Source organism: Mirounga angustirostris, unplaced genomic scaffold (assembly GCF_029215605.1).
Source record: "Mirounga angustirostris isolate CCGP_5_RB_7025 unplaced genomic scaffold, mMirAng1.0.hap1 SCAF_6, whole genome shotgun sequence".
Lineage (NCBI taxonomy): Eukaryota > Metazoa > Chordata > Mammalia > Carnivora > Phocidae > Mirounga > Mirounga angustirostris.
In genome coordinates, this window is record NW_026991714.1 from 38253361 (window position 1) to 38278652 (window position 25292).

At 36.3% G+C, this 25292-nt stretch overlaps 1 protein-coding gene across 16 annotated transcripts in view; it reads left to right on the plus strand.

Annotated features, from left to right (window-relative positions):
* Nucleotides 1–25292, plus strand: part of RPS6KC1 (ribosomal protein S6 kinase C1) — a 344999-nt gene that overhangs the window by 103530 nt on the left and 216177 nt on the right. For 13 of the 16 annotated variants that reach the window (XR_010412288.1, XM_045877211.3, XM_054507978.2 and 10 more), the window contains one exon: nt 6456–6548. The exons of the other annotated variants lie outside the window; for them this stretch is intronic. Coding sequence is in view for 12 of the 13 variants with exons in the window: in XM_045877211.3 (XP_045733167.2) it covers nt 6456–6548 (93 nt within the window). In the remaining variant the exon portion in view is untranslated. The remainder of the gene's footprint in view (nt 1–6455; nt 6549–25292) is intronic. 16 annotated transcript variants of the gene reach the window in all.

Consider the following 25292-nt stretch of genomic DNA (forward strand, 5'->3'; position numbering starts at 1 on the left):
GATTACACCTCAGTTGCCTTTTTGATTTCAACTTGGTTAGATTTTAGTTCTTTTATTTCTCCAGAAAGGGTTTCTCTAATAACTTCCATGCTTTTTTCAAGCCCAGCTAGTATCTTCAAGGTGATGATTCTGAACTCTAGATCCGACATCGTCCTAATGTCCGTATTGAGTAGGTCCCTGGCAGTCGGTACTACCTCTTGTTCTTTTTGTTGAGGTGATTTTTTCCGTCTTGTCATTTTGTCCAGAGGAGAATAGATGAATGAGAGAACAAAATGCTAACAGGGTAACAACGTCCCCAGAAAATATACTCTAAACAAATCAGAAAAGACCTGAAGCCGGGGGAAAAGAAAGGGAAAGAAAGGAAAAAGAAAAAGAAAAAGAAAAGATAAAATCAAACAAAAACAGAACAAAACAAAAAAACCAGAATATGATCAAATATGATCAGGCTGGTGCATAGATCAGTGCCACACACTAGATTTTGGGCATATTTTGGTCTGTTAGAAGAAAGTGCCTCCCAAAATTTTAAAGAAAGAAAAACTTATATATGTATAAAAATAAGGGTTGATATGATGAAGCGATGGAATATGACTATAAAGATGAAAATTATAAAAAATTTTATAAAAGGAATTGATAAGAAGTTGTTTGAAAATAGGAAGAAGAGGATTTAAAAAAAAAGAAAAAAAGGAAAGAATGTGATCAGGCAGGAGAGTAGAACAAAACCATACACTAGAGATTTAGGGTATATTTTGATCTGTTAGAAGAAACGATCTCAAAATTTTAAGAGAGAACAACTTATATATATATGCCAAAAATAAGGGTAACTACTATAAAGGGATAGAATATGACTCTAAAAATGAAAAATAAAAATGTTTTTTAAAAAGGGGATTGATAAGATGTTGGTTGAAAAAGGGAAAAAGAAAAATTCAAAAAAAAAAAGTTAAAAAAAATTAACTTTGAAAGACTAAAGAAAGAATCATGGTAATAAAGCCATGGATTCTATGTGCACTATTCCCCTAGTTCTGGAGTTCTGCTGTTCTCATTGATAGGTAAACTTGATCTTGGCTGGCTGTTCTTGCTGATTTTCTGGGGGAGGGGCCTGTTGCTGTGGTTCCCCAGTGTCTTTGCCGGAGGCGGAATTTCCCACCCTTGCAGGGTCCAGGCTAAGTAATCTGCTCAGGTTTGCTCTCAGGAGCTTTTGTTCCCTGCAAGCTCTCCCTACAGCTGTGGAGGCCGAGAGTGGAAATGGCGGCCTCCCAATCTCTGCCCTGGAGGAGCCATGAACTCGGGGCCCCGCCCTCAGTGAGCCCCCAGAGAAAAGCAGTCAATCACTCCCGTCTCCCCAGTCTCCGGCTGCACTCCGTGCTCACCCGGCCTGTGACTGAGCGTTTCTATCTCTGGCACCCGACTGGGTGTGGAGTGTCCAAACCCAGCAGATCTCTGCGGTGTGCTCCCGCACTGCTCCTCCCCAGGGGAGGAAGGAGAGTCTCCCTGGATCTGCCGCTTGTTGGGTCCCTGCTTCCAGAAAGCGGTCGCTTTTCTGTTCAGAGAGTTGTTGGTATTCTTTTCTTCGATCTCCTGTTGAGTTTGTAGGTGTTCAGAATGGTTTGGTCCCTATCCAGCTGAATTCCTGAGACCAGACGAAATCCAGGTCTCCTACTCCTCCGCCATCTTGCTTCACCCCCAGTAAAGGTGAAGTCTTAACTGACGGAGACAGAGTTCTTTTTCTCTTCCTTCTTTTTTTTTTTTTTTAATTGGAGATGACTGAATGATTTAAGAATTAATATTAAAAGAGGATTTTCCTGGAAAAGACTTGGAGTAGCTTTTTTGCTCTTTTTGGCTCTAGAATTTTAAACCAAGATCGTTGAAATTTAGAAAAAGACAATAAATGGTCTATATTTAGGACATAAAAGATTGTGTAGTTTCTAAAGTGTGAATACATTTTTTGTCATGCATTTAAACAAGGTGTGAATGAAAATTAATATGTAGAATGCATGCCTTTCCTGAATATTTATAGATTTTGGGTACAATTGCTATAATATTGAAAATATTTTTCGTTGTGCATTTTGTTGACTGGTATTATTGGTATTTCTCAATTTTCCTTTAGAAAATATTTTATTTTTAAAATTTATTTTATTTTTTAAAGATTTTATTTATTTATTAGAGAGAGAGAGCATGAGAATGGGGAGGGTCAGAGGGAGAAGCAGACTCCCTGCTGAGCAGGGAGCCTGATGCAGGACTCGATCCCGGGACCCTGGGATCATGACATGAGCTGAAGGCAGTCGCTTAGCCAACTGAGCCACCCAGGCACACTGGGAAGTATTTTAAAATGAGTATTGTGTCACCCTTAGTGAGAAATGGCCCAAGCAGCAATGGCAGTCAGTGGCAATCTACCTCAGTAGTATAACATCCTTGAAATGTGATCTAAGAGAGGCTTAGGAAACTGGGTTGGAGGGTTAATAAGGTGCCAGTGAAAGTCTTGGCAAAGCCAAAAATTTACAGATGAAGCCAAATTCAGAAACTATAGTATAGTTAACCATCAGGTTTCAGAGTGTGGGTTCTTGATATGCTTTTTCATGCTTTTACCCTATCTCCCGACCCTTCCACCAAACTTACTCTTAGGTTACAGATAGCTAACCCTATTCCAGATGTGCTTGGTGGACCAGCAGCATCAGCATCACCGTTAGTTTGTTAGAAATGCAGAATCTTAGCCTCTCTCAGACTGACCAAATTAGAATCTCCATTTTAACAAGGTCCTCTGATGATGTGCAAACACGTTAAAGTTTGACAAGTACCGCACTCACAGATTGGTAAGAATGGAGGTAGATCTCAGTGAGAACAGGCATTATTATCAAGTGAAGAAGACTATGGGCAGGATAAACAGCAACTTTAAAGAAATCAACAAAAACAAAGGTAAGCGTCACTCAGCCATTTAGAGAATGTAGAACAGAAATAGTAAACAGATTTTATTGGTGTGTTTACTCTAATCCTCTGGTAATGGCTGCCAAGAACACTGTATTATGAGAAAGAGAGTGAGATTAACAGAGATATCTGCCAAGGGCTTGAGCACTGGAATGATATATATTTGCCATCTTTGGTTTTGAAGATTGTTGGATCATTATACATTCTTATAAGACCCATCATGTATCCCCCCGCCCCCCACCTCCTGTGTTTTATTTTGGTATAGATGAATACAACTGTTCCTTGGTTCTCTAGGCATCTTTTGTTACAGTAGTTAATATATATAAGTGAAAATTTTACTTTTTTCATTAAGGAAATCAGCCATGTTTCCTAGAAATACACTGTATTCCCCCGCCCCCCCCATTCCCTTAGCATTGACTGGATTTTCCCCAGTGTTATATTATTTTGTAAGTAAGATTTAATCCCCTCTTATCTATTATCTAGTTTTGTCATCTTAGATTGCTTAACCTTGCCACTTCTCAGTTTTCTCATCTGAAAAAAAAAAAGAGAGAGAGAGAATGTTGGACTTGATCTCTGTCTCTTTCTGTTCTTAAAATTCTGTGGATTTATGTTTCCTTTTGCCATCTGAAAAAAGGAATAGATCTATAGGGATTCTGCCCAATTTAAACGCTGCATATAAGGAATACAGGATTTTTTATTGATGATTTTATTTCATGATCTTTCTTTGTTCATTTCTCTGATCTTAAACTTTTATAGATGGTTAAAGTGGAAAGAGAACTTTAATGATCACTTTGCCTTTGGTCTTTCCTCATTACAATTTCACCATTCCCATCTTTACAGAAGTAACCTTACTAAATCACTGTTTTCTTTGGGTTGTTTCTCATACAAAAATTTGTATTCTAAACTCTGGAGAATATGGTCCAGACCTGGCATTCAAGGCCTGTGAAAAGTGACCGATCCTAAGTGCATAATTTTATTTTCCTTTGTTCTACAATGTGAATATTTTTTCCCCACCAGGCCAGTTTCCTTCCAATCCTATATATAATATCCTTTTCCTAACCTAATTTCAACGTAGCATTTAAAATCCTTTTTAGTTCCACTTGTTTGTGAGGCTACAGTTTATCATATACGAACTAGTGACTTATCTCTATTGTCTTGTATTTTTAAAAACTGTTTTGTTGTCATTTAATTTTTTATGTTTTTCGCTTATCTCCCCAAATAAATTGTAAACTTCTTGAAGCTAGGGGATCCTGCTTTTTGATGGTTTTTGTTCTTTTCAGTTATAATGTCAGCATGCAATCAGTATTCACTGAAAGGTGCAGGAGAGATTTTACAGTTTGCTATCTTTGTTGTTGAGATTGCTACAGTGAACCAAAACCTTATTTTGGAAACGGAAAGATCCAATGACATCAGTGAGTAAGAAGGTATAAGGTAGAAATGGGAGATAGGGGGCACCTGGGTAGCTCAGTCAGTTAAGCGTCCAACTTTTGATCTCAGCTCTGGTCTTGATCCCAGGGTCGGGAGTTCAAGCCCTGCATTAGGCTCCATGCCGGGTGGCTCAGTCAGTTAAGTGTCCAACTCTTGATTGATCTCAGCTCAGGTCATGATTTCAGGGTCATGAGTTCAAGCCCTGTGTTGGGCTCCATGCTGGGTTGGGGCCTACTTAAAAAAATTTAAATAAATAAATAAATAGGAGATAGGGATGTTAGACTCATTTGGCCATATTTTTAAAGATAAATGTAGTGGATAAATTATCATTTGAGGTATTCTTTTCCCCTATAACTTTTCCTCAACACTTCTCTTAACCAAAAATCACAAGCAGCTCTTACTCTTCTTTGATAATGGAATAGGGGAAGATGAATTTTTATTTTTTCTTTATTTTTATTTTTTTTAAAGATTTTATTTATTTATTCATGAGAGACAGAGAGAGAGAGAGGCAGAGGCAGAGGGAGAAGCAGGCTCCCCGCAGAGCAGGGAGCCTGATGCGGGACTCGATCCCAGGACCCTGGGATCATGACCTGAGCCGAAGGCAGACGCTTAACCAACTGAGCCACCCAGGCATCCCGGAAGATGAATTTTTAATTATCAGAATGTGTTGTGGAGTAGAATAACTGCAAACAATACAATAAGAAGTTGGGGCACACCGAAGTTAGTCCTTGCTTGCTAAACCTAGAAACAAACAGAAATTTGAAAGTGATTAGAATTGTTACTGTTAGAAAATTTCACAAAAGACAGTTTTCCCAGCTGTAAATGACACCTGATTTATCTGTGTTACCTCTTTCTCATGTTTTCCTCCTCTCTTCCTCCTTCCTGTCTTTTCTTCTCTCCTTACAACTGACACGCTAGGAGCTGTATGAAGATGACTAAGGTGTATTTTCTGTTCTCAGGGAGCTCCGTGTCTAGTGATACTGGCCTGCACAAGGACTTGAAGTATCAAAAGTGGTATCTCAGTAACTGTTAATCATGACATTTCATTAACCAGGCTATTTATCTTCCATTCATGGGGAGAATAGTGTTTCCTGTATATTCTGATAGACTTCTGACAACAAACAAGTCTGCTTTGAGGCTACATTAAAGGCATTGTGTCTCCTGTCATCCTTTGCAGCATTACCATTTTACTATACAGATTAATATAACATTGCCTTCTGGTTGTAAATGCCAAATGGAGGTGTCTTTGGAGTTTATTTCGACTAAAGTCATACTTTACTGATAGGGAAAAACTAAGACCAAGGGCTGGGGAGTTAGGATTATTCTTTTATCGTATCTGATCCTGAAATATCCTTTCCTGTTTTCATTGATCTTTTCTGTAGCCAACAGACCTAGTTTTTCCACATAACGCATGTTCAAATATTAAAACAAAATTGTTTTCTCCTGTAAATCATCTCTTTTCTAGGCTTAAACAACCTCGGTTATAACAATTATTGGTTATATGATGGAGTTTCTTAATTTCTCACTGTTATTGACAGTTCTTCTGGTTAACCTTGGATCTGCCAGTCCCCTTAAAATACATAGTATATATTTATGAAGTAACATTAAAGGACTATAGTTTCACGCCAAGAGAGAATGACTTGTGTTGCCTCTTTCCCCAAGTTTATCGATAATTACATTGTTTTTTTAGTATTCCACCTCTGAATTACTCTTGAGCTATCTGGGGTAAACATAAGGCTGTGATTCATGGTTGGCTCAGTTTCCCATTTGTTACAAAGTTTCATTATAGCTGTACAGTTTTGAATTGAATTACTGGTCTAGAAACTATACCAGCTTATTATTTTTTCTTTTTAAAATTTTGTTTTCAATGTTATCATGATTTATTTACTTGAAACTTTTTTCTTGCTTTTTCTTTTTATTTTCTTTCTTTTTGATTTTATTATTTTTTTTATTTTACATTACAGACAAACAGAAACTTCCTCCTTTCATCTTTCCATTCTCTGACTTATGATAAATTTAGTTTCCTTTGGCCTGGCATTTGCTTCAGCAGGCAGTCTTCCTTCAAGTACCTCCCTGATTGATGTATAATCTTTGATATCTTCCATTAGCCTCCAGGATCACTAAGTTCAAGGCCCCCTTGGAACCTAAGGAGCCCTGCCGAGGAGCTGAAGGCCTTCAGAGTCCTTGGGGTGATTGACAAGGTAATTCTTCAGTGTCTCTTCAAGAGTTCAGTCATAAATCGACTGCATGCTGACATTATGTCTTTGAAGCTCTGGATCTTAAGGATATGAAACAAAAGGAGAAAATGACTCAAATGCATCTGCACTTTAAAATAACAAAAGCAGAAGAGAAAAAGCTTTTATCTAAGCAATTCATGTAAGGTCATGCAAAATATATTTGAGCTAAAGGAGAAGATGCATATTTGTTGGCATTCAAGTTGAGTAAGGGTTTGGTTTTATAAACCTGTTAGAGCAGGGTAAAGATACACTTTTTGTTAGTTACAAAGACTTGTTAGTAATTTTCAGCATTAACTGGTATAGTCAATCTAATGATCAAATAGAAAAATGGCACTCTCCTAAGAACTACCATTTACTGAGTACCTACTATGTATCAGGCCATCTATTAGGCATATCATATAAAACAACTTGTTTAGTCCTTCCCACAACCCTGCTTTTCCCATCATGGTAGGAAAGTGATAGTTAGAACAGGGTAAGTAACTTGCCCAGAAGTCACATAGCTAGTTTAGGGTAGTACTGGAATTCAAACCTAGATCTTTGTGAATCCAAAGCATTTTTTTTTCCTAGTACACCAACCCTCACCCCCCACCTTTATACACACATACTTTTGTATCTGGAATAAAAATAAAGAGATAACAGAGATATCTGCTTTTGAGTTTCCCCAAATTTGGTGACATCTCAGATACGCTAAAAATTCACAATACTGGCTGAGAGCTTACAAGTGTAATTTAAAAACCATACACAGTAAACCATGTCTTAAATGTATTTATCAACCACCACCTTACCTTTCAGAGTAAAAGAAAATGCTTTATTTAGTATTAAGGTATAAATTTAGGTCTTCTTTTTATATTAACCACCTTTTATGAAGCACCTTACTGCTCGTTTGTAATTTACTGTTCATTGAGTACTTCTTACGTTCTAAAATATGCATGTGATTTGTTGCTAAAACTAAACATAAACAGTATATCTCAGGCAAGTTAGACAGGAACTAATGGTTTGCGATATTCCGAAGGGAATGTTAGGTTGGATATTACATGAAGTTCTCAGTGTCTTATTAAATCTTATAAGTATCATTTTTCTCAAATTCGTATAACTGAATTTTGACTTAAAGAATTCTAAGCAGTAGTACTTTTCAGCCTGAAACATTTCTTTAACCATGTTTTTCCTAGCTCTTCCAGTTTGGAGAACATTCTATTTGAGAGTACAGGGAAGCAGAATAGGAACTGACTAGTTCCCAGGTTCTTGGATTTCTGTATGAGCAAATACACTTTTTTGATGTACAGCGTCTGTTCCCTCTCTTTGATGTATTTATTTTGATAAAGCATGACCTTTCATTGATATGCTCTAATCATGAGTAAGTCACCTTGAAGTCCTGGTAATATCTATGAGTCTCACAGGTTTATCCAAACAAGCACTTTCAGCAGTGGAGGAATTCTTAAATTCTGTGTTGAGGCACAATTTGCCACTGTCTTTATTCTGTTAACCTGGGAAATATGCTGAGAAGGTGTTGAGAAGGTGACATTTAACTTTCTAAGTAGAGATAAGGAATATGTATTTGGGAATTAATAAGCTTTGCAAATAATCTTTTAAAATTTACAACAGAGTCACTCTTTATAAAAAAATTACTAGATTTTTAAAAATTTGAATTATTTTAAGATAAATTCTTTTCCATTTGGGTTTCAGAAACTGGAACTTTGGAAGAACAGTGTTGAATACATTGAAACGGCTAACAGATACACAGGATATATTAATCTAAGCCTGTACAGACCAGTTTCTCTGATTCTGTTTCATTGCAGTATTTGTTCTTTATGAGTTATTTTGAATGTTATTGTCTATAAACTTAGGAAAATAAAATGTCCCTAGGAATAGTATTTTACAGACTTTTAAATAGAAAGTAAATCAAATCTGTTCATCAATATCTAGACCGTAAGCTCCATGAGAACAAGATCTTGTCTTTCTTGTTCTCTGTATTCTCAGTGCCTAGAATTATGCTTGACACATAATGGGTGCTTGATAAATATTTGTTGAAGGAATAAATTGAAACTTGAATAATTTTAAATATATCATATATAGAGTGACACCTACTGGTATAATGTGAGACTGTTCCCTAGTACCATTGCTCAAGACACCCAGAGAAATAATAATTCCATTGCTGTATCTTGGTCTAGTATTCAAAGGGAAATAAATGACTTTTTCTTCTTCAACTGGGATAACAAAATCCTTCATTAACATATATATGCAAAAAGGAATTTAAGCATTAGGGCTCTTGGAATATAAATACGCTGGTGTACATTTAGAAGCAAGAATGATAAGGCTAGTGAAGGGGCCCTCAAAATCATATACAAAGAATAGCTGAGAAAATGAAGTATGGTTTACCTGATAAAAACGTGTGTACTTCAGATTTTTGAGGGCTACCCAGGATAATGTGATTACATGATGTTTTGTGCAAATCTTGAGGATAAAAGGGAATATTATGCCCACATCAAAAGGTACAAACTATGATCACCTTAGGCAAACCAGGGTGTATGGCTTTCCTGGAAAAAAGGTAGTGAAGGATAAGATTTGCTTCTTAATATCCCCAAAGGATACAACCAGAACTAAATGAGTACAAGTTTTCAAGTTTAGCTAATGTTTAAGGATACCTTTTAAGAATTAGGATTGACCAAAGGCAGACTGGATTCCATCATACTTACTTGTTTTTTGTCGTTAGAGATATTGAAAGCTGAAGGGTCATCGGTGGGGATGTTGTAGAAAGAATTCAAGCACTGGATGGGCTTTTACATTAGGTAACTTCTAAAGATTTCTGTTATCCCTCACATTCACTTGCACATAGTCTTCATGTAGTAATAGCAAGGAAAAGTAGAAATTAGAAAGCCAGTACTTTGATGAGAAGGATGGATTGCTCTTGTTTCTACCTAAGTTTGTGCATGTGTGCATGAGGTATGTATATATAGGGTGTGTATATGATTGTGTGTATAAGGACTGTTTATATATAGGTAATTTGCAGTTGAGTTAGAAGTCTGGATTGGTCATTTGACTGGTAATAGAATGCCCAAATGCAGGGAGAGTTTCTGAGAAAGTTCAATATTGTATAACTTACCTACAGAAAGGATAAAGATGTCTATAATCTAATAAATAGTTATGTACTAATGGCAGTTTCCTGGTCTTGATATTGTGCTATAGCTATATAAGATATCACCATTGGGAGAAGCTGGTACATGGGACTCTACTATTTTTGCAACTTCCTGTGTGTTTAAAAAAGAGTTAAAAAAAAAAAAAAAGGCTTGGAAGATGCTGACTTGAACAGCAGAGTAATAATACCAAGATATGTTCCCTTCATGTCCAGTTAACTCTTCCGGGTTGTATGTATCCGGAGTCCTCCTGCATGTGGGTATGTGTCTAGTGTTTGCAGGGTCAATCAGTGAAGATAATGGATTGCTCAAATTCATTCTCCTTAAAAAACAACTTCAGTAGGATGCTTGATAAATCATTGTTATAAGAGATGCCACATACTTTGTAAAACTAATCACTATTACATCAAATGCCTTGGCATTTTGTAATCAAGATATCTTTTCAACTTTATCTCAAGCTTGGCAGGCAGAGTTCTTAGTTTGACTTGCTATTGGAAAAATGTAATTTTAGCTAAAATATTTTTGAGAAAATTTATGTAGATTGTTCAAATTGAGTAGATGTTGAGAGAACCTTAAAAAATAAGTACAGGGCACCTGGGTGGCTCAGTCATTAAGCGTCTGCCTTCGGCTCAGGATATGATCCCGGGGTCCTGGGATCGAGCCCCGCATCGGGCTCCCTGCTCGGCGGGAAGCCTGCTTCTCCCTCTCCCACTCCCCGTGCTTGTGTTCCCTCTCTCGCTATGTCTCTCTCTGTCAAATAAACAAATAAAGTCTTTAAAAAAAAACAAAAAATAAGTACAGGGGTGCCTGGGTGGCTCAGTAGGTTAAGCTTTTGACTCATTTCAGTTCACATCATGATCGAGCCCCCCATCGGGCTCTGCCGGGCATGGAGCCTCCTTGGGATTCTCTCTCTCCCTCTCCCTCTGCCCCGCCTGTCCCCCACTCACATACTCTCTCTCTCAAAAAAAGTACAAAGTAAGTACTTATTTTTTAAGTTTCCTAAATAATATTTTCTATGATGATATGTAGATAAAGTGTCCTTATTGGGAACACAGAAGCATCAATATTTGGGTATTTGCTCATTGAGAGAACATTGGGTTGAACTGGATTAAGAGGAATTTGAAAGATTTATTTATTTATTTATTTATTTGACAGAGAGAGAGAGATAGCCAGAGCAGGAACACAAGCAGGGGGAGTGGGAGAGGGAGAAGCAGGCTTCCCGCCGAGCAGGGAGCCCGATGCGGGGCTCGATCCCAGGACCCTGGGATCATGACCTGAGCCGAAGGCAGACGCTTAACGACTGAGCCACCCCGGCGCCCCTGGATTAAGAGGAATTTGACCTTTATTTAAACAGTGTGGCAAAAATATTACTTAAATGATATCAAATTACAAGTGTTGCACTTTTGCTTGTAGAAAGATGGAATTGCTTATAGAAAGAGATCCTTTTCCATGTTTTTTTCTGCTAAGTATAACTAAAACTCTGGATGTTATACAGAAAACAAACAATAGGAAGACTGGAAACTAGAGAGTAGAAGGAAGACTGGCTAATGACATTGGGATCCAATGACTGTGTAGTGGTAAATTCCCTGTACTTTCTTTTCCTCACAGACTGGATGTTGGAGAAATGAGCAACTCAGCAAAGCTAACAGGAATAGACAAAAAGCAAACTTAACAAAACCCTGCTCTTTCTAGGCAAAGGACTATGAAATGGGCAGCTTAGTTAGACAGAAAACTTAGACAGTAACCACCCTACTCCAGCCAACACCATAGAAAAACTTTGGCACTACTGCACTGCAATCGCAAAGGCCATGTGAGGTGCCTATACTTTCATCCTTGCAAGACTGCAAGAGGTGCTGCATCCCTTTTATTAGGATGGTGTCAGAAATGGCCAAGTGGGGGGATCTGGAACTTATATCCCCACTGGGCAGAAATGACACATATCAGTTGTGACTACTTGGGAGCCTGGACTTTTAGCCCCAGCTGGTGGTAAAGAGGCTCCCCATCCTTTCCCCACTGAGGTAGTGTTAGAGGAGGCCTGCTAGAGATTTAGGATTTGACCACTACCCAGTGGTAATGAAGCTACTTCCCACATGGTGTAAAGTGAAGGCTCCATGAGGAGCAGTAATGAAGCACCTCTGTTCTTCACAGCCAGGGTGGTATCAGCAGAGGCCTGAACTCCTACTTCTATCCAGCAGTTAACTAGGAGTCCCATTTTCCTCCCCCAGATATCACTGAAGGCCAAAAGGGGAACCTGAACTTGCACCTCTACCTGGGAGAAGCAGACTAATGATCTCTTTCCTCCATCAGAATCATGTCAGAGAAGGAATGCTGAAATAAAATTTTTTTACAAGATGCAGCATCTTATAATACCCAAAATATCCAGGTTTCTGTAGAAAATCATTGAGAATTGGGGCACCTCTGTGGCTTAGTCAGTTAAGCATCTGCCTTTGGCTCAGGTCATGATCTCAGGGTCCTGGGATCGAGCCCCACATCAGGCTCCCTGCTCAGTAGGGAGTCTGCTTCTCCCTCTCCATCTCCCCCAGCTCATGCTCTCTCTCTCTCCCTCACTCTCTCTCAAATAAATAAATAAAATCTTAAAAAAAAAAAAAGAACATCATTGAGAAAAGATAATCAACTGATACCAACACTGAGATGACACAGATGTTAAAGCTATCTGTCAAGGTTTAAAACAGCCATCATAAAAATGTTTCAGTGAGCAGTTACACATATGAAACAAACAAAAAATAGAAAGTCTCAACAAAGAAATAGAAGATATAAAAAAAAAACCAAATGGCAGCTGTAGAACTGAAAAATACAATAAGAGAGAGAGGCAAAAACAAACCTCAGTGGGCTCAACAATGGAATGATAAGACAGAGGAAATAGTGAATTTGAAGATAGGACAATAGAAATTACCCAATCTAAAGAGAAAATAAAGTGGGGGAAAAAGTAAACAGAGACAGGAACCTATGAGACTAAATCAAAAGTTCTAACTTGGGTGTCATTAGGGTCCTAGATGAAGAGGAGAAGGAGAGTGAAGCTGAAAAGTATTTGAAGAGATAATGGCCAGACATAAACCTACAGATTCAAGAAGGTGAATCCAAAAAAGGGTAAATCCAAAGCAGTCCATGGCAAGGCATCTCATAGTCAAATTTCTTAAAAATGAGACAAAGAAAAAAATTTGAAAGTGGTACAAGGGAAACGATGCTTTACCTATAGAAGAAAAACAGTTTGAATGACAGTGGACTTCTCATCACAAACCATTGAGTCCATAAAAAGTGGCACACCATTTTTTAAGTCCTGAAAGAAAAGAATTGTGTCAACCCAGAATTCTATATCCTGTGAAAATATTCTTCAAAAATGAAAGGGAAATCAAGCCATTCTCAGATGAATGAACACTATGAGAATTTGCCACTAGTTAATTTATCCTAAAAGAATAGCTAAAGTAAGTTCTCTAAACACAAAGGAAATATTGAAAGTAGGAATCTTAGAACATTCGGAAGGAAGAATGAACAATGAAAAGGGTAAAATATGAGTAAATACTTTTTTTCCTCCTGAGTGTTCTAAATTATGTTTTATGGTTGAACAAAAATTATAACTGGGCGCCTGGGTGGCTCAGTTGGTTAAGCGACTGCCTTTGGCTCAGGTCATGATCCTTGAGTCCTGGGATCGAGTCCCACATCAGGCTCCCTGCTCAGCAGGGAGTCTGCTTCTCCTTCTGACCCTCTTCCCTCTCGTGCTCTCTGTCTCTCATTCTCTCTCTCAAATAAATAAAAAATCTTAAAAAAAAAAATTGTAACTGACCTATTTCTAAATGTATGTAGAGAAAATATTTAAGACAATTATGTTATAAATGAGGGAGTTGTAAAAGGATATAAAGAGAGATAAGTTTTCTACACTTCATTTGAAATGGTAAAATGATGACACCAGGAGATGGTGGTCTTATGTAAATATAATAACTAGAGCAAACACTGAAAAAGCTATAAAAAGAGATAAAGAGATATACTAAAAAAACACTATAGATAAAGAAAATGGAATTCTAAAAAATGTTAAAGTAACCCACAGTGGGGCAGGCAAAAGAAAACACAAAAAACAGAGAACAAACAGAAAACATAAAGGAGGCTCCAGAGTAAAGAAAATGTTAAGAGCCAGAGAGGAACATTATATGATGATAAGAGTCAATCCACCAAGAACACACAGTCCTAGATATGTATATACCAGACATCAGTTTGTTGAATATATAGTTGAATGAATACAAAAGAACATATCAAAATTGATGGGAAATAAAAAATTGATGGGACACAGCCAAAGCTTGCTGACAGAAATTTTTATAGCACTAAATGCTTGCGTTAGAAAAGAAGAAAAGTCCCAAATCAATAAAAACTCTAAGCTTCCACTCCAAGAAACTGAAAAAGAGCAAAACAAATCTTAAGCAAGCAGAAGGAAATAAAGGTAAGAGTAGTGATCAGTGAAATTGCAAATAAAAACCATAGAGAAGAATCAGTGAAACACAAAGTTGGTTCTTTGCAAAGATAAGTAAAATTGATAAACCTCTAGCAAGACTGACAGAAAAATAAATGAAAAGACACAAATTACTTTGTCAGTAATAAAATAGGGTAGTATTGCAGATATCAAAAAGATAACAAAGGAATAGTACAGACAACCCTATACATATGAATTTGGTGATTTAGATGAAATGGACCAATTTGTAGAAGAGTGTAGACTATCATCCAGTATGAAGTGGATAATTTGAATAGCCCTATGAAGGGGTTATTATTATTATTAAGGGCACTGTATTTACAATTAAAATATTCCTAAAATGAAATATTGAGGCTCAAATGGTTTTACTGGGGAATTTTATGAAATTTTTAAAGAATTAACACCAATTCTGCATATTCTTTTCCAGAAAATAGAAGATGAAATAGTTCCCAGTTCATTTTATTAGGTCAGTATTGTCCTAATAACAAAATCAGATAGTACAAAAAAAAAAAAAATTACAGGTCAGTATTTCTCATGAATGTAGATACAAAAATCCTCAAAATATTAGCAAATAGAAATCAGCAGTATCTAAAAGGAATTATGTACTGTGACCGAGTAGGGTTGATTCCAGGAATGCAAAGTTGGTATAGTGTTTGAAAATCAATCAGTGTGGGCATTAAGGAGGGCATGTGATGTGATGAGCACTAGATGTTATATGCAACTGATGAATTACTGAACACTGCATCTGAAACTAATGATGTACTATATGTTGGCTAATTGAATTGAAATAAAAAAAAAGAAAATCAGTGTAATCCAACTACAGTAACAGGATAAAGAAGAAAAATCACATGATCGTAGCAATTGATGCAGAAAGTATTTAAAAAACTCAACACCAGTTCATGAAAAAAGAAATCTCTCTAAAAACTAGGAATAGAGGGGAACTTCTTCAACTTGGTAAAGAATAGCTACAGAAAACTTACAGCTAATGGCATACTTCATGGTGAATGACTGGATGCTTTACCCCTGAAGATCAGGAACAAGGCAGATTCTTAGCACTTCTATTAAACATAGTATCAGAAGTTCTAGAAAGTGCTATTCAAGAAGATAAGGAAATAAAAGGCATATGGATTGGAAAGGAAGAAATACAACTGTATTTGAAAATGACATAATGGTTTACACATATAAAACCATTGGAATCTACCAAAAAATCAGAACTAGTAAGTGAATTCAGCAAGGTTGCAAGATATAAAATCAGCATACAAAAATATATTTCTGCATACTAACAGTGAATACATAGAAACTGGAATTAAAAATACGGTACCCTTTACAGTCATAATTGATAAACAATTTTAACACAATTCCTATCAGATTCTCAGGGAAGTTTTTGTGTGTGTGTGTGTTGGTGTAGGTGAGATTATTAAAAAATTTATATGGGAAGGTATAGGAACTATAATAGCTGAAACAATTTTGTAAAAAGAACAAAGTGGGTATAATCACTTGATTTCAGGAGTTGCATAGCTACAACAGTCAAGACTGTGTTGTATTGGTGTATAGAGAGACACATAAATCAGTGGGACAGAATAGAGAATGTATGGCCAGCTGACTTTTGACAAAGGTGCAAAAGCAGTTCAATGTAGGAAGGATAGTCTTTTTAACAGTGCGGAAGCAATTGGATATCCGTTGCCAGACAAAACAAAACAGAACAAAAACCCCAAACCTCAAACCCTTGGCCTGTATCTCACACCTATACAAAAATTAGCTCAAAATGGATCACACATTTAAATGCAAAACATAAAACTTTTAGAAGTAAACACAGGAAAATCTTTAGGACTTAAGCCTTGGTTTATATAAGTTTTAGACATCATGCTGTAAGCATGATCTATAAAAGGAGAAATTGACAGACTATCAAGATTAAAAACTTTTGGTCTGCAAGAAGCCTATTAAAAGGCTGAAAAGCTATGGACTGGGAGAAATTATTTGCAAATTACATATATTACAAAAAACTCATTTAGAATTTATATAGAATTCTTGAAACTCAACATTAAAACCCAAACAATCCAACTAGAAAATTACCAAAGGATATGAAAAACCATTTCACCAAATGAAATTATGGCAAATTAGCACATGAAAAGATGTTCAGCATCACTAGTCATTAGAGAAATGCAAAATAAGATCACAGAGATATCACTATACACCTGTTAGAAAACTTTCTTTGTAATAGCCCCAATATGGAAGCAACCAAAATATCTTACAATAAGTGAACAGTTAAAATGTGGTACATTAATACCATGTGATATTACTCATCAATAAAAAGGAATGAACTGTTGAAATACACATCTGCTGGGATGATTGCATGAAGGTCATTATCCTGAGTGAAAAAAAACCACTCTCAAATACTTATATATTGTATGATTCCATATATATACCATTTTCAAAATGACAAAACTAATATTTGTCTTCCTTTATTTCCCGTAGTTCATTTTTTTAAAAGATTTTATTTATTTGACAGCGCACAAGCAGGGGGAGTGGCAGGCAGAGGGAGAGGGAGAAGCGGGATGCGGGACTTGATCCCAGGACCCTGGGATCATGACCTGAGCCGACGGCAGACACTTAACCGACTGAGCCACCCAGGTGCCCCTCCCATAGTTCATTCTATTTAAGAATTGAAGTAGTATAGGACAAAGACATATAAATGAAATTAATAGTAAGATATGGATTAATAATTATTGCTACAATTTATTGATTACATATTACAGTGAAAGTGAGCTGATTTAACATGGTTCCATATTTTTTGAAAAATTTTATTGTGTTGTAATCTTTAAAAAATCATCCCTGTGAATGTTACTTTATAATAAATATATAATTAACTTGTCATATATATAAGAAAACAATACATCCTACTACTATATTGTTAGTATTTAGTTTAAATATATGTGTATTGTAAAATAGTACTTTACAGTAAAAATTCTCAAATTAGAACCTGCAAATAAATACAACCATAGTTTCAATATATTATAGTCTGTTCAGCAGTACTATAGATTTAGATATATTTAAAATGAAGTAGTCTGTTACTGTGGTTTTGTGTGTAACATGCTACTAATAATTTTGGTGCCAAAATCCTATGTTTATAAATAACTTAAAAATACATTTAAGAATTGGGGCATCTGAGTGGCTCAGTTGGTTAAGCATCCGACTTTTGATCTCAGCTCAGGTCTTGATCTCAGGGTGGTGAATTCAAGCCCTGCACTGGGCTCCATGCTGGGAATGGAGCCTACTTAGGAAAAACAATACATTTAAAAATCAATGTAATACCTTCTGGTTTCTGGTCTGGCATGGAAAGAGTTTGGAAGGCTTCACTCCATCCTAACAAGAAGTAAAAAGCTGAACAAACTGAAAAATCGACAACTCTTCTTAGATCCATCAGAGAAGTGAAGTCATAGGGCAAATGGTTGCCCCAAAATTGGAGAGACAGACATACAGATACAGAGAATCACTGCTTACTAGAGCAGACACCTACATGGAAACTAGTGCCTGGGTAGAAAACGAGACTGTAATTGACAAATTGCTGGAGGCTCGATGGGACAAGTCTGAGAGTTAAAAGTTCCAGGGGTTGCCCCCATATTTTTGTGAGTTTTACCTTTTGGAGCTCTACCAGGTTCTCACAGTGAGTATTGGAGAAAAATACCCTCAGGCTTTCATTGAGAGAGGGGGAAAGTAGCCATTTTGAAATATACTAGAGCATTCTATTCTTTTTTTTAATTTAAATTTTTTTTATTATTTTATGTTAATCACCATACATTACATCATTTGTTTTTGATGTAGTGTTCCATGATTCATTGTTTGCATATAACACCCAGTGCTCCATGCAGAACGTGCCCTCTTTAATACCCATCACCAGGCTAATCCATCCTCCCACCCTGCTCCCCTCTAGAACCCTGTTTGTTTTTAAGAGTCCATCGTCTCTCTTGGTTCATCTCCCCCTCCCATTCCCCCCCTTCATTCTTCCCCTCCTGCTATCTTCTCCTTTTTTTTTTTTTAACATATAATGTATTATTTGTTTCAGAGGTACAGATCTGTGATTCAACAGTCTTGCACAATTCACAGCGCTCACCATAGCACATACCCTCCCCAGTGTCTATCACCCAGCCACCCCATTCCTCCCACCCCCCACCACTCTAGCAACCCTCAGTTTGTTTCCTGCAATTAAGAATTCCTCATATCAGTGAGGTCATATGATACATGTCTTTCTCTGATTGACTTATTTCGTAGAGCATTCTATTCTTAACAAGGCTTGTCTTCAAGAGAAATGATTTTACCAGAGCCTAACCAATGAAGTTTTATCATTGGCTTTGGGGAAGGGAAATACCGAGTTCTGGACAGCTTTAGCCTTGGGTGTAGGGAAAGGGAATACCAACTCTAATCCTCCTTTGACCTTCCAGTGGGAGGAAAGAGAAATACCCAACTCCAGTCCCCTGCAACCATTTAGTTCTACCTAAAGCTGGAGAAAATCCCATAGGAACTTGTGAAGTTCACAGCCCATGGCCACAGGCTTACTGAATGACTGAGACATAATCATAGGGCCGTAGAAGTCTTTCCTTCCTCCAACATCTATCTTACCACATTACTAAAGGCCTGTTTATTGGAGTTCCTTTTACCTAGTACATCACATACAACTTTCAGCAAAAAACTAGAAGGTATGCTAAATGGCAAAACAAACAAGCAGAAAACCAAAGAACCCCCACAACAACAGTTTGAAGAGACAGCAAGAATCAGAACCAGACTCAGATATGGAGGGATTTTGGAATTATCAGACCATGAATTTAAAATAGTTATGATTAATATGCTGTGTACTGTGACAGAAAAAGTAGACAACATGCAAGAACAGATGGGTAATATAAGCATAGAGATGGAATTTCTAAAAAGAAATTAAAAAATGCTAGAGATAAAAAATACTATAATGGAGATGAAGAATGCTTTTGATTGGCTCATTGATAGGCTGGACAGGGCTGAGGAAAGAATCTCTCAGCTTGAGGATATATCAGTAGAAACTTCCGAAACTAAAAAGCAAAGAGAATCAAGACTAAAAAAATATGGAACATCCAAGAACTGCGGGATAACTGCAAAAGGCATAACATACGTGTAATGGGAATACCAGGAGAAGAAAGAGAAACGAATAGTCTGTTTAAAATAATAGTGACAATGTATTCAATTATGTATGCTTATGTGTGTGTATATGTGTGTGTATGTGTATGCTTATTTATACTTATACTTATAGGAAAGAAAACAAGGGCAATGAATAGAAAACAGTAAACAAATATGGTAGGTATCCAACTTTATCAATAATCATAAACATGAGTGCTCCAGATTCACCAATTAAGAGACAGAGATTGTCAGAGTTGATAAAAAAAGAAGAACCAACCATTTGTTATCTATAAGAAACTTCACTTTAAATGTGAAAGACACATACAGATTAAAAGTGAGAGGGTTAGAGAAAGATATACCATGTTCACACTACCAAAGGAAAGTGGGAGTAGCTATAATAATTTCAGACAGGACAGACTTCAGGGCAAGGCAGATTATCAGGAATAGTGATAAAGGGGTCATTCTCCAAGAAAACATAATGATTTATAGAGTGTATGTGCCTAACAATGGAGCATCAAAATACATAAGGCAAAAAGTAGTAAAACTACAAGGCGAAGGAGAAATAACTACTATTACAGTTGAAGACTTCAACATCTCTGTATCAGAAATGGACAGATCCAGCTAGCAGAAAATCACTGAGGACATAGTGGAACTCAACAGCACCATCAATCAACATAATTGGACATAGCTGGACATCTATAGACTTCTTCATCCAGCAAAAGCAGAAAATACATTCTTCTCAAGCTCACATGGAACATTCACCAAATTAGACCACATTCCTGGTCGTAAAACAATACTTGATTGACAAGTTTAAAATGGTAGAAATCATAGAATATCTGTTCTCAGACCACAATGGAATTAAACTAGAAATTGATAACAGAAAGATAGCTAGAAAATCCCCAAATGTATAGAGATTAAATAACACACTTCTAAGTAACACGTAAGTCAAGGAAGAAATCTGAAGAGAAATTTAAAATGAAAATACAACTTATCAAAGTTTGTAAGATTCAGCAAAAACAGTGCTAGAGGGAAATTTATAGCACTGAATGCATATATTAAAAATGAAGAAATCTAAAATCAGTCATCTAAGTTTTGACCTTAGGAAACTAGAAAAAGAGGAGCAAATTAAAGTAAGCAGAAGAAAAGAAATAATAAAAGTTAAAGTAGAAATCAGTGGAATTGAAAATAGGAAATCAGTAGAGAAAATGAACAAACCAAAAGCTAGTTCTTTGAAAAGATAGATAAAACCGATAAGCCTTTAGCTAGGCTAAGTAAGAAAAAAGGATAGCTGGCATAAATTTCTAAGATCAGAAATGAGAGTGTATCACTATAGACATGGACATTAAAAAGGTAATAAAGGAATATTGTGAATAATTCTATGCCCACAAATTTGATAACCTAGATGAAATGGACCAATTTCTTTCTTTTTTTTTTTTTTTAAAGATTTTATTTATTTATTTGAGACAGAGAATGAGAGACAGAGAGCATGAGAGGGAGGAGGGTCAGAGGGAGAAGCAGACTCCCTGCTGAGCAGGGAGCCCCATGCGGGACTCGATCCCGGGACTCCAGGATCATGACCTGAGCCGAAGGCAGTCGCTTAACCAACTGAGCCACTCAGGCGCCCGAAATGGACCAATTTCTTAAAAGACACAATCTGCCAAAACTCACCCAAGAAGAAACATACAATCATAGGCCTGTATCTATTAAAGAAACTGAATCCGTAATTAAGAACCTCCCAAAACAGAAAGTATCAGCCTGGATGGGTTCACTGGTGAACTCTACGAAACTTTTAAGGAAGAGATTATACCAATTCCCTACAGTCTCTTTCAGATTATAGAAGCAGAGGGAATACTTCCTAACTCATTTTATGCAGCTAGCATTATCCTAACACTAAAAGAAAAGCTATTATAAGAAAAACTACAGACCAACATCTCTCATGAACATAGGTGCAAAAACCCTAATCAAAATATTAGCAAATTGAATCCAATATAGAAAGCTATACACAATGAATTAAGTGGGGTTTATCCCAAGTATGCAAGGCTTGTTTAACATTTAGAAGTCAATTAATGTAATCCGGCATATCAACAGAGTAAAAAAAAAAACAACAAAAAACACATGTTGTATCAATCAGTTCTGAAGAAGCATTTGATGTAGTCCAGCACCTATTCATGATAAAACTCTCAACAAATTAGGAATAGAAAGAAACTTCCTCAACTCGATAAAGAACATTTACAAAAAAACCTACAGCTAACATCATTCTTTATAGTGACAAACTTGAAGTTTTCCCACTGAGATCAGGAACAAAACAAGGATATTCCCTCTCAGCCTTCCTTTTCTTAGTCTTCCTCCATACTGGACATCCTCACTGGGTAAGACAATAAAAAGAAAGATACTCAGATTGGAAAGGAGGAAAGAAAATTTGTAGATGACATAATCATCTATGTAAAGAATCCACAAAAAAATCTTCTGGTACTAAATGATTATAGCAAGGTTGCGGCATGCAAGGTTAATGTACAAAAGTCAGTCATTTTCTTATGTGCCAACAATGAGTAAGGGGAATTTGAAATCAAACACACACACATACACAAAAACACAGTATTATTTATAGTAGCACTCTCAAAAAATGAAATACTGGGGTGCCTGGCTGGCTCAGTGGGTAGAGCATGTGATTCTTGATCTCAGGGTCATGAGTTTAAGCCCCATGTTAGGCGTGGAGACTACTTAAAAAAAAAATGAAATACTTAGGTATGAATCTGACAAAATGTATATACCATCTATATGAGGAAAACTACAAAACTCTAAGGAAACAAATCAAAGAAGAACTAAATAAATGGAGAGGTATTCCATGTTTATGGATAGGAAGACTATTCATGTCAAGATGTCAGTTGTTTCCAATTTGATAACATTGAGTTTAATCCCAATCAAAATCATTGCAAGTAATTTTTTGGGTATTGAGAAAATGATTGTAAAGTTTTTTTTTTTTTTTTAAAGATCTTATTTATTTATTTGACAGAGAGAGGCACAGCGAGAGAGGGAACACAAGCAGGGGGAGTGGGAGAGGGAGAAGCAGGCTTCCCGCCGAGCAGGGAGGCCGATGCGGGGCTCGATCCCAGGACCCTGGGATCACGACCTGAGCCGAAGGCAGACGCTTAACAACTGAGCCACCCAGGAGCCCCAATTGTAAAGTTTTTATTAAGTGACAAAAGTCCAACATAATATTGAAGAAAATCCAGTACAGTATTTAAGGAAAAGAACAAACTCAAAGGACTAACTCTACCCAACTTTAAGACTTACTGTAAAGCTACAGTAGGTAATTAAGACAATTATGAAAGAATAGACAGATTTGTGGAACAGAATAGAATGCCCAGAAATAGATCTACATGAATAGAGTCTAGGGATCTTTGACAAAAGAATAAAAGCAATACCATGGAGAAAAGATAATCTCTTAAACAAATGGTGCTGAACTCCACATCCAGTGGACATCCACATGAAAAAAAAAATGGACTTAGACACAGACCTTAAATAAATCAACAAAATGAACTCAAAAGTAGATCATAGACCTAAATGAAAACACAAAACTATAAAACTCCTAGAAGATAAAACAGGAGAAAATCTGGATGACCTTGTGTATGGCAGTGACTTTTTAGATCACCAAAGGCATACATAGTCCATGAAAGAAATAATTATTAAGCTGTACTTCATTAAAATTAGAAATGTATGCTCTGCAAAAGACACTCTCAAGAGAATAAGACAAGGTACAGATTGGGAAAGCATATTTGTAAAAGATATATATAATAAGGAATGTTATCCAGAATATGTGTAGAACTTTTAAAACCTAACAATGAGAAAATGAACAACTTGATTTAAAAAAAAAGGCAAAAATTCTGAACAGATGTTCACCAAAGAAAATATATAGATGACAAACAGGCGTCTGAAAAGATACTCCACATCATTTGTCATCAGGTATATTCAAACTTAAAAACAAAACAAAACAATGAGATACCATTATACCCTTATTAGAATGGCCATAATTGGAACCATGACAGCACCAAATGCTACCAAAGTTATGGAGCAACAGGAATGCTATCATTGCTGGTGGGACTGCAGAATGGTTCAACCAATTTGGAAGACAGTTTGGTGGTTTCTTACAAAACTAAACACACTCTTAACATATGATCTGGCAAATCCCTTGGCATTTGCCTTAAATGAGTTCAGAGCTTATGTCCACACCAAAACCTGCACATGGATGTTTATAGTAGCTTTATTCATAATTGCCAAAACTTGGAAACCACCAAGATGTTCTTTCGTAGGTGAATGGATAAATACACTGGGTTATATGTAGATGATGGAATAATATTCAGTGTTACAAGAAATGAGCTATCAAGTCATGAAAAGACATGGAGGAACCTTAAATGCATATTACTAAGTGAAAGATGACAATTAGAAAAGGTTACATGTATGATTTTAACTATATGACATTCTGGAAGAGGCAAAATAATAGAGACTGTAAAGAAATCAGTGGTTACAAGCAATTGGGAGGAGAGAGATCAATAGTGGAGACAGGATTTGGGGGGGCAATGAAACTATTTTGTATGATATTATAATGGAGGATACATGTCATACATTTGTTAAAAACCATAGAATGTAGAACACCATGAGTGAACCCTAATGTAAACTGTGGGATTTGAGTGATAATAATGTATCACTGTAGGTTCATCACTTTCAACGAATGTTACCAGTCTTGTACAAGATGTTCATAGTAGTGGAGGCTGTGGTTGTTTGGGGCAGGAGGTATATGGGAACTCTACTTTCTGCTCAGTTTTGTTGTGAACCTAAAACTACTCTAAAATACGAAGTCTATTTAAAAGGAAAAAAAAAATCAACACAGTAATTACCATGTTTAGTGAAAGCTTATGGGACCTTCAGTAGTGTCTTCACCTACAATTGTCATGTAATAGTTGATGTTAAAAATTGTAAAAGATACAGGATGGTCCTGACAGCCAGTTAACTATTACAAATGTGTTTCAGATCACTATAGCTTTTTATATTTTTAGTTTTCCAAAGACCAAACTCTTAGGATTACATACTACCTCCATACCACACACTAGTCTAACCTTTCTACAAGAACTACTTAATACTCTCCAACTTCTTGCAGATAAAGGAACCTGAACTCAGAGAGGTTAAGTATCTTGTCTAGAGACACTACTGAGTAGCAGAGCTAGGGTTTGGCCCCAAGGCCATCTCTTTCCAAAACCAGAGATCTCTGTAATTATTCAGAACTGTATTTTATGTGATGATTATAACACTTATGTCCCTTATCAACTTCTTATATTTCAGTGCATTATTCCTTCGGTTTGCTTTTTAAAAATATCAGGGTACCCTTATTAATATAAATGAATAATGACATTTTTTTAAAACTATGGCAATCAAAAACCTCCACAGTGACTAATAGGGTTTTGCTGTAACTAATTGAATGTCTGAGTCAGGGTCTCATTTGATCCTTACCACCATGCATGGTTTATTATATAAACACTTTAATGCTTTCAAACTCTATTAGCTTAAAGGTAAAAATATTGAAATAATTATTATATTTATTGATTAAAATGTTAGAAATTGAAATATACACCATTACCATCTTTAAAGTGTGAACCTCAGAAATTCTATGTGATCCAGTTAGGAAATGCTGTTCTAAATTATTCTCTTTAATGATTTCATACTATTCTACCATATACTGTAATTTATTTAATCAGTTCCCTATTGTTTGGCTCTTCAGGTTGTCTTCCTATTTTTCTCTGCCTGTGATGAATATTCTTAGAGATAAATTATGTCCTATTATGATTTCCTTAGTGTACTTTTTCAGAGTTGGAGATCATGAGTCAAAGAGTATCCATGTGTGTATTAACATCCAGAAATATTGTACTATTATACTCCTGCTAGTAGTATATAAGAAGACTTATT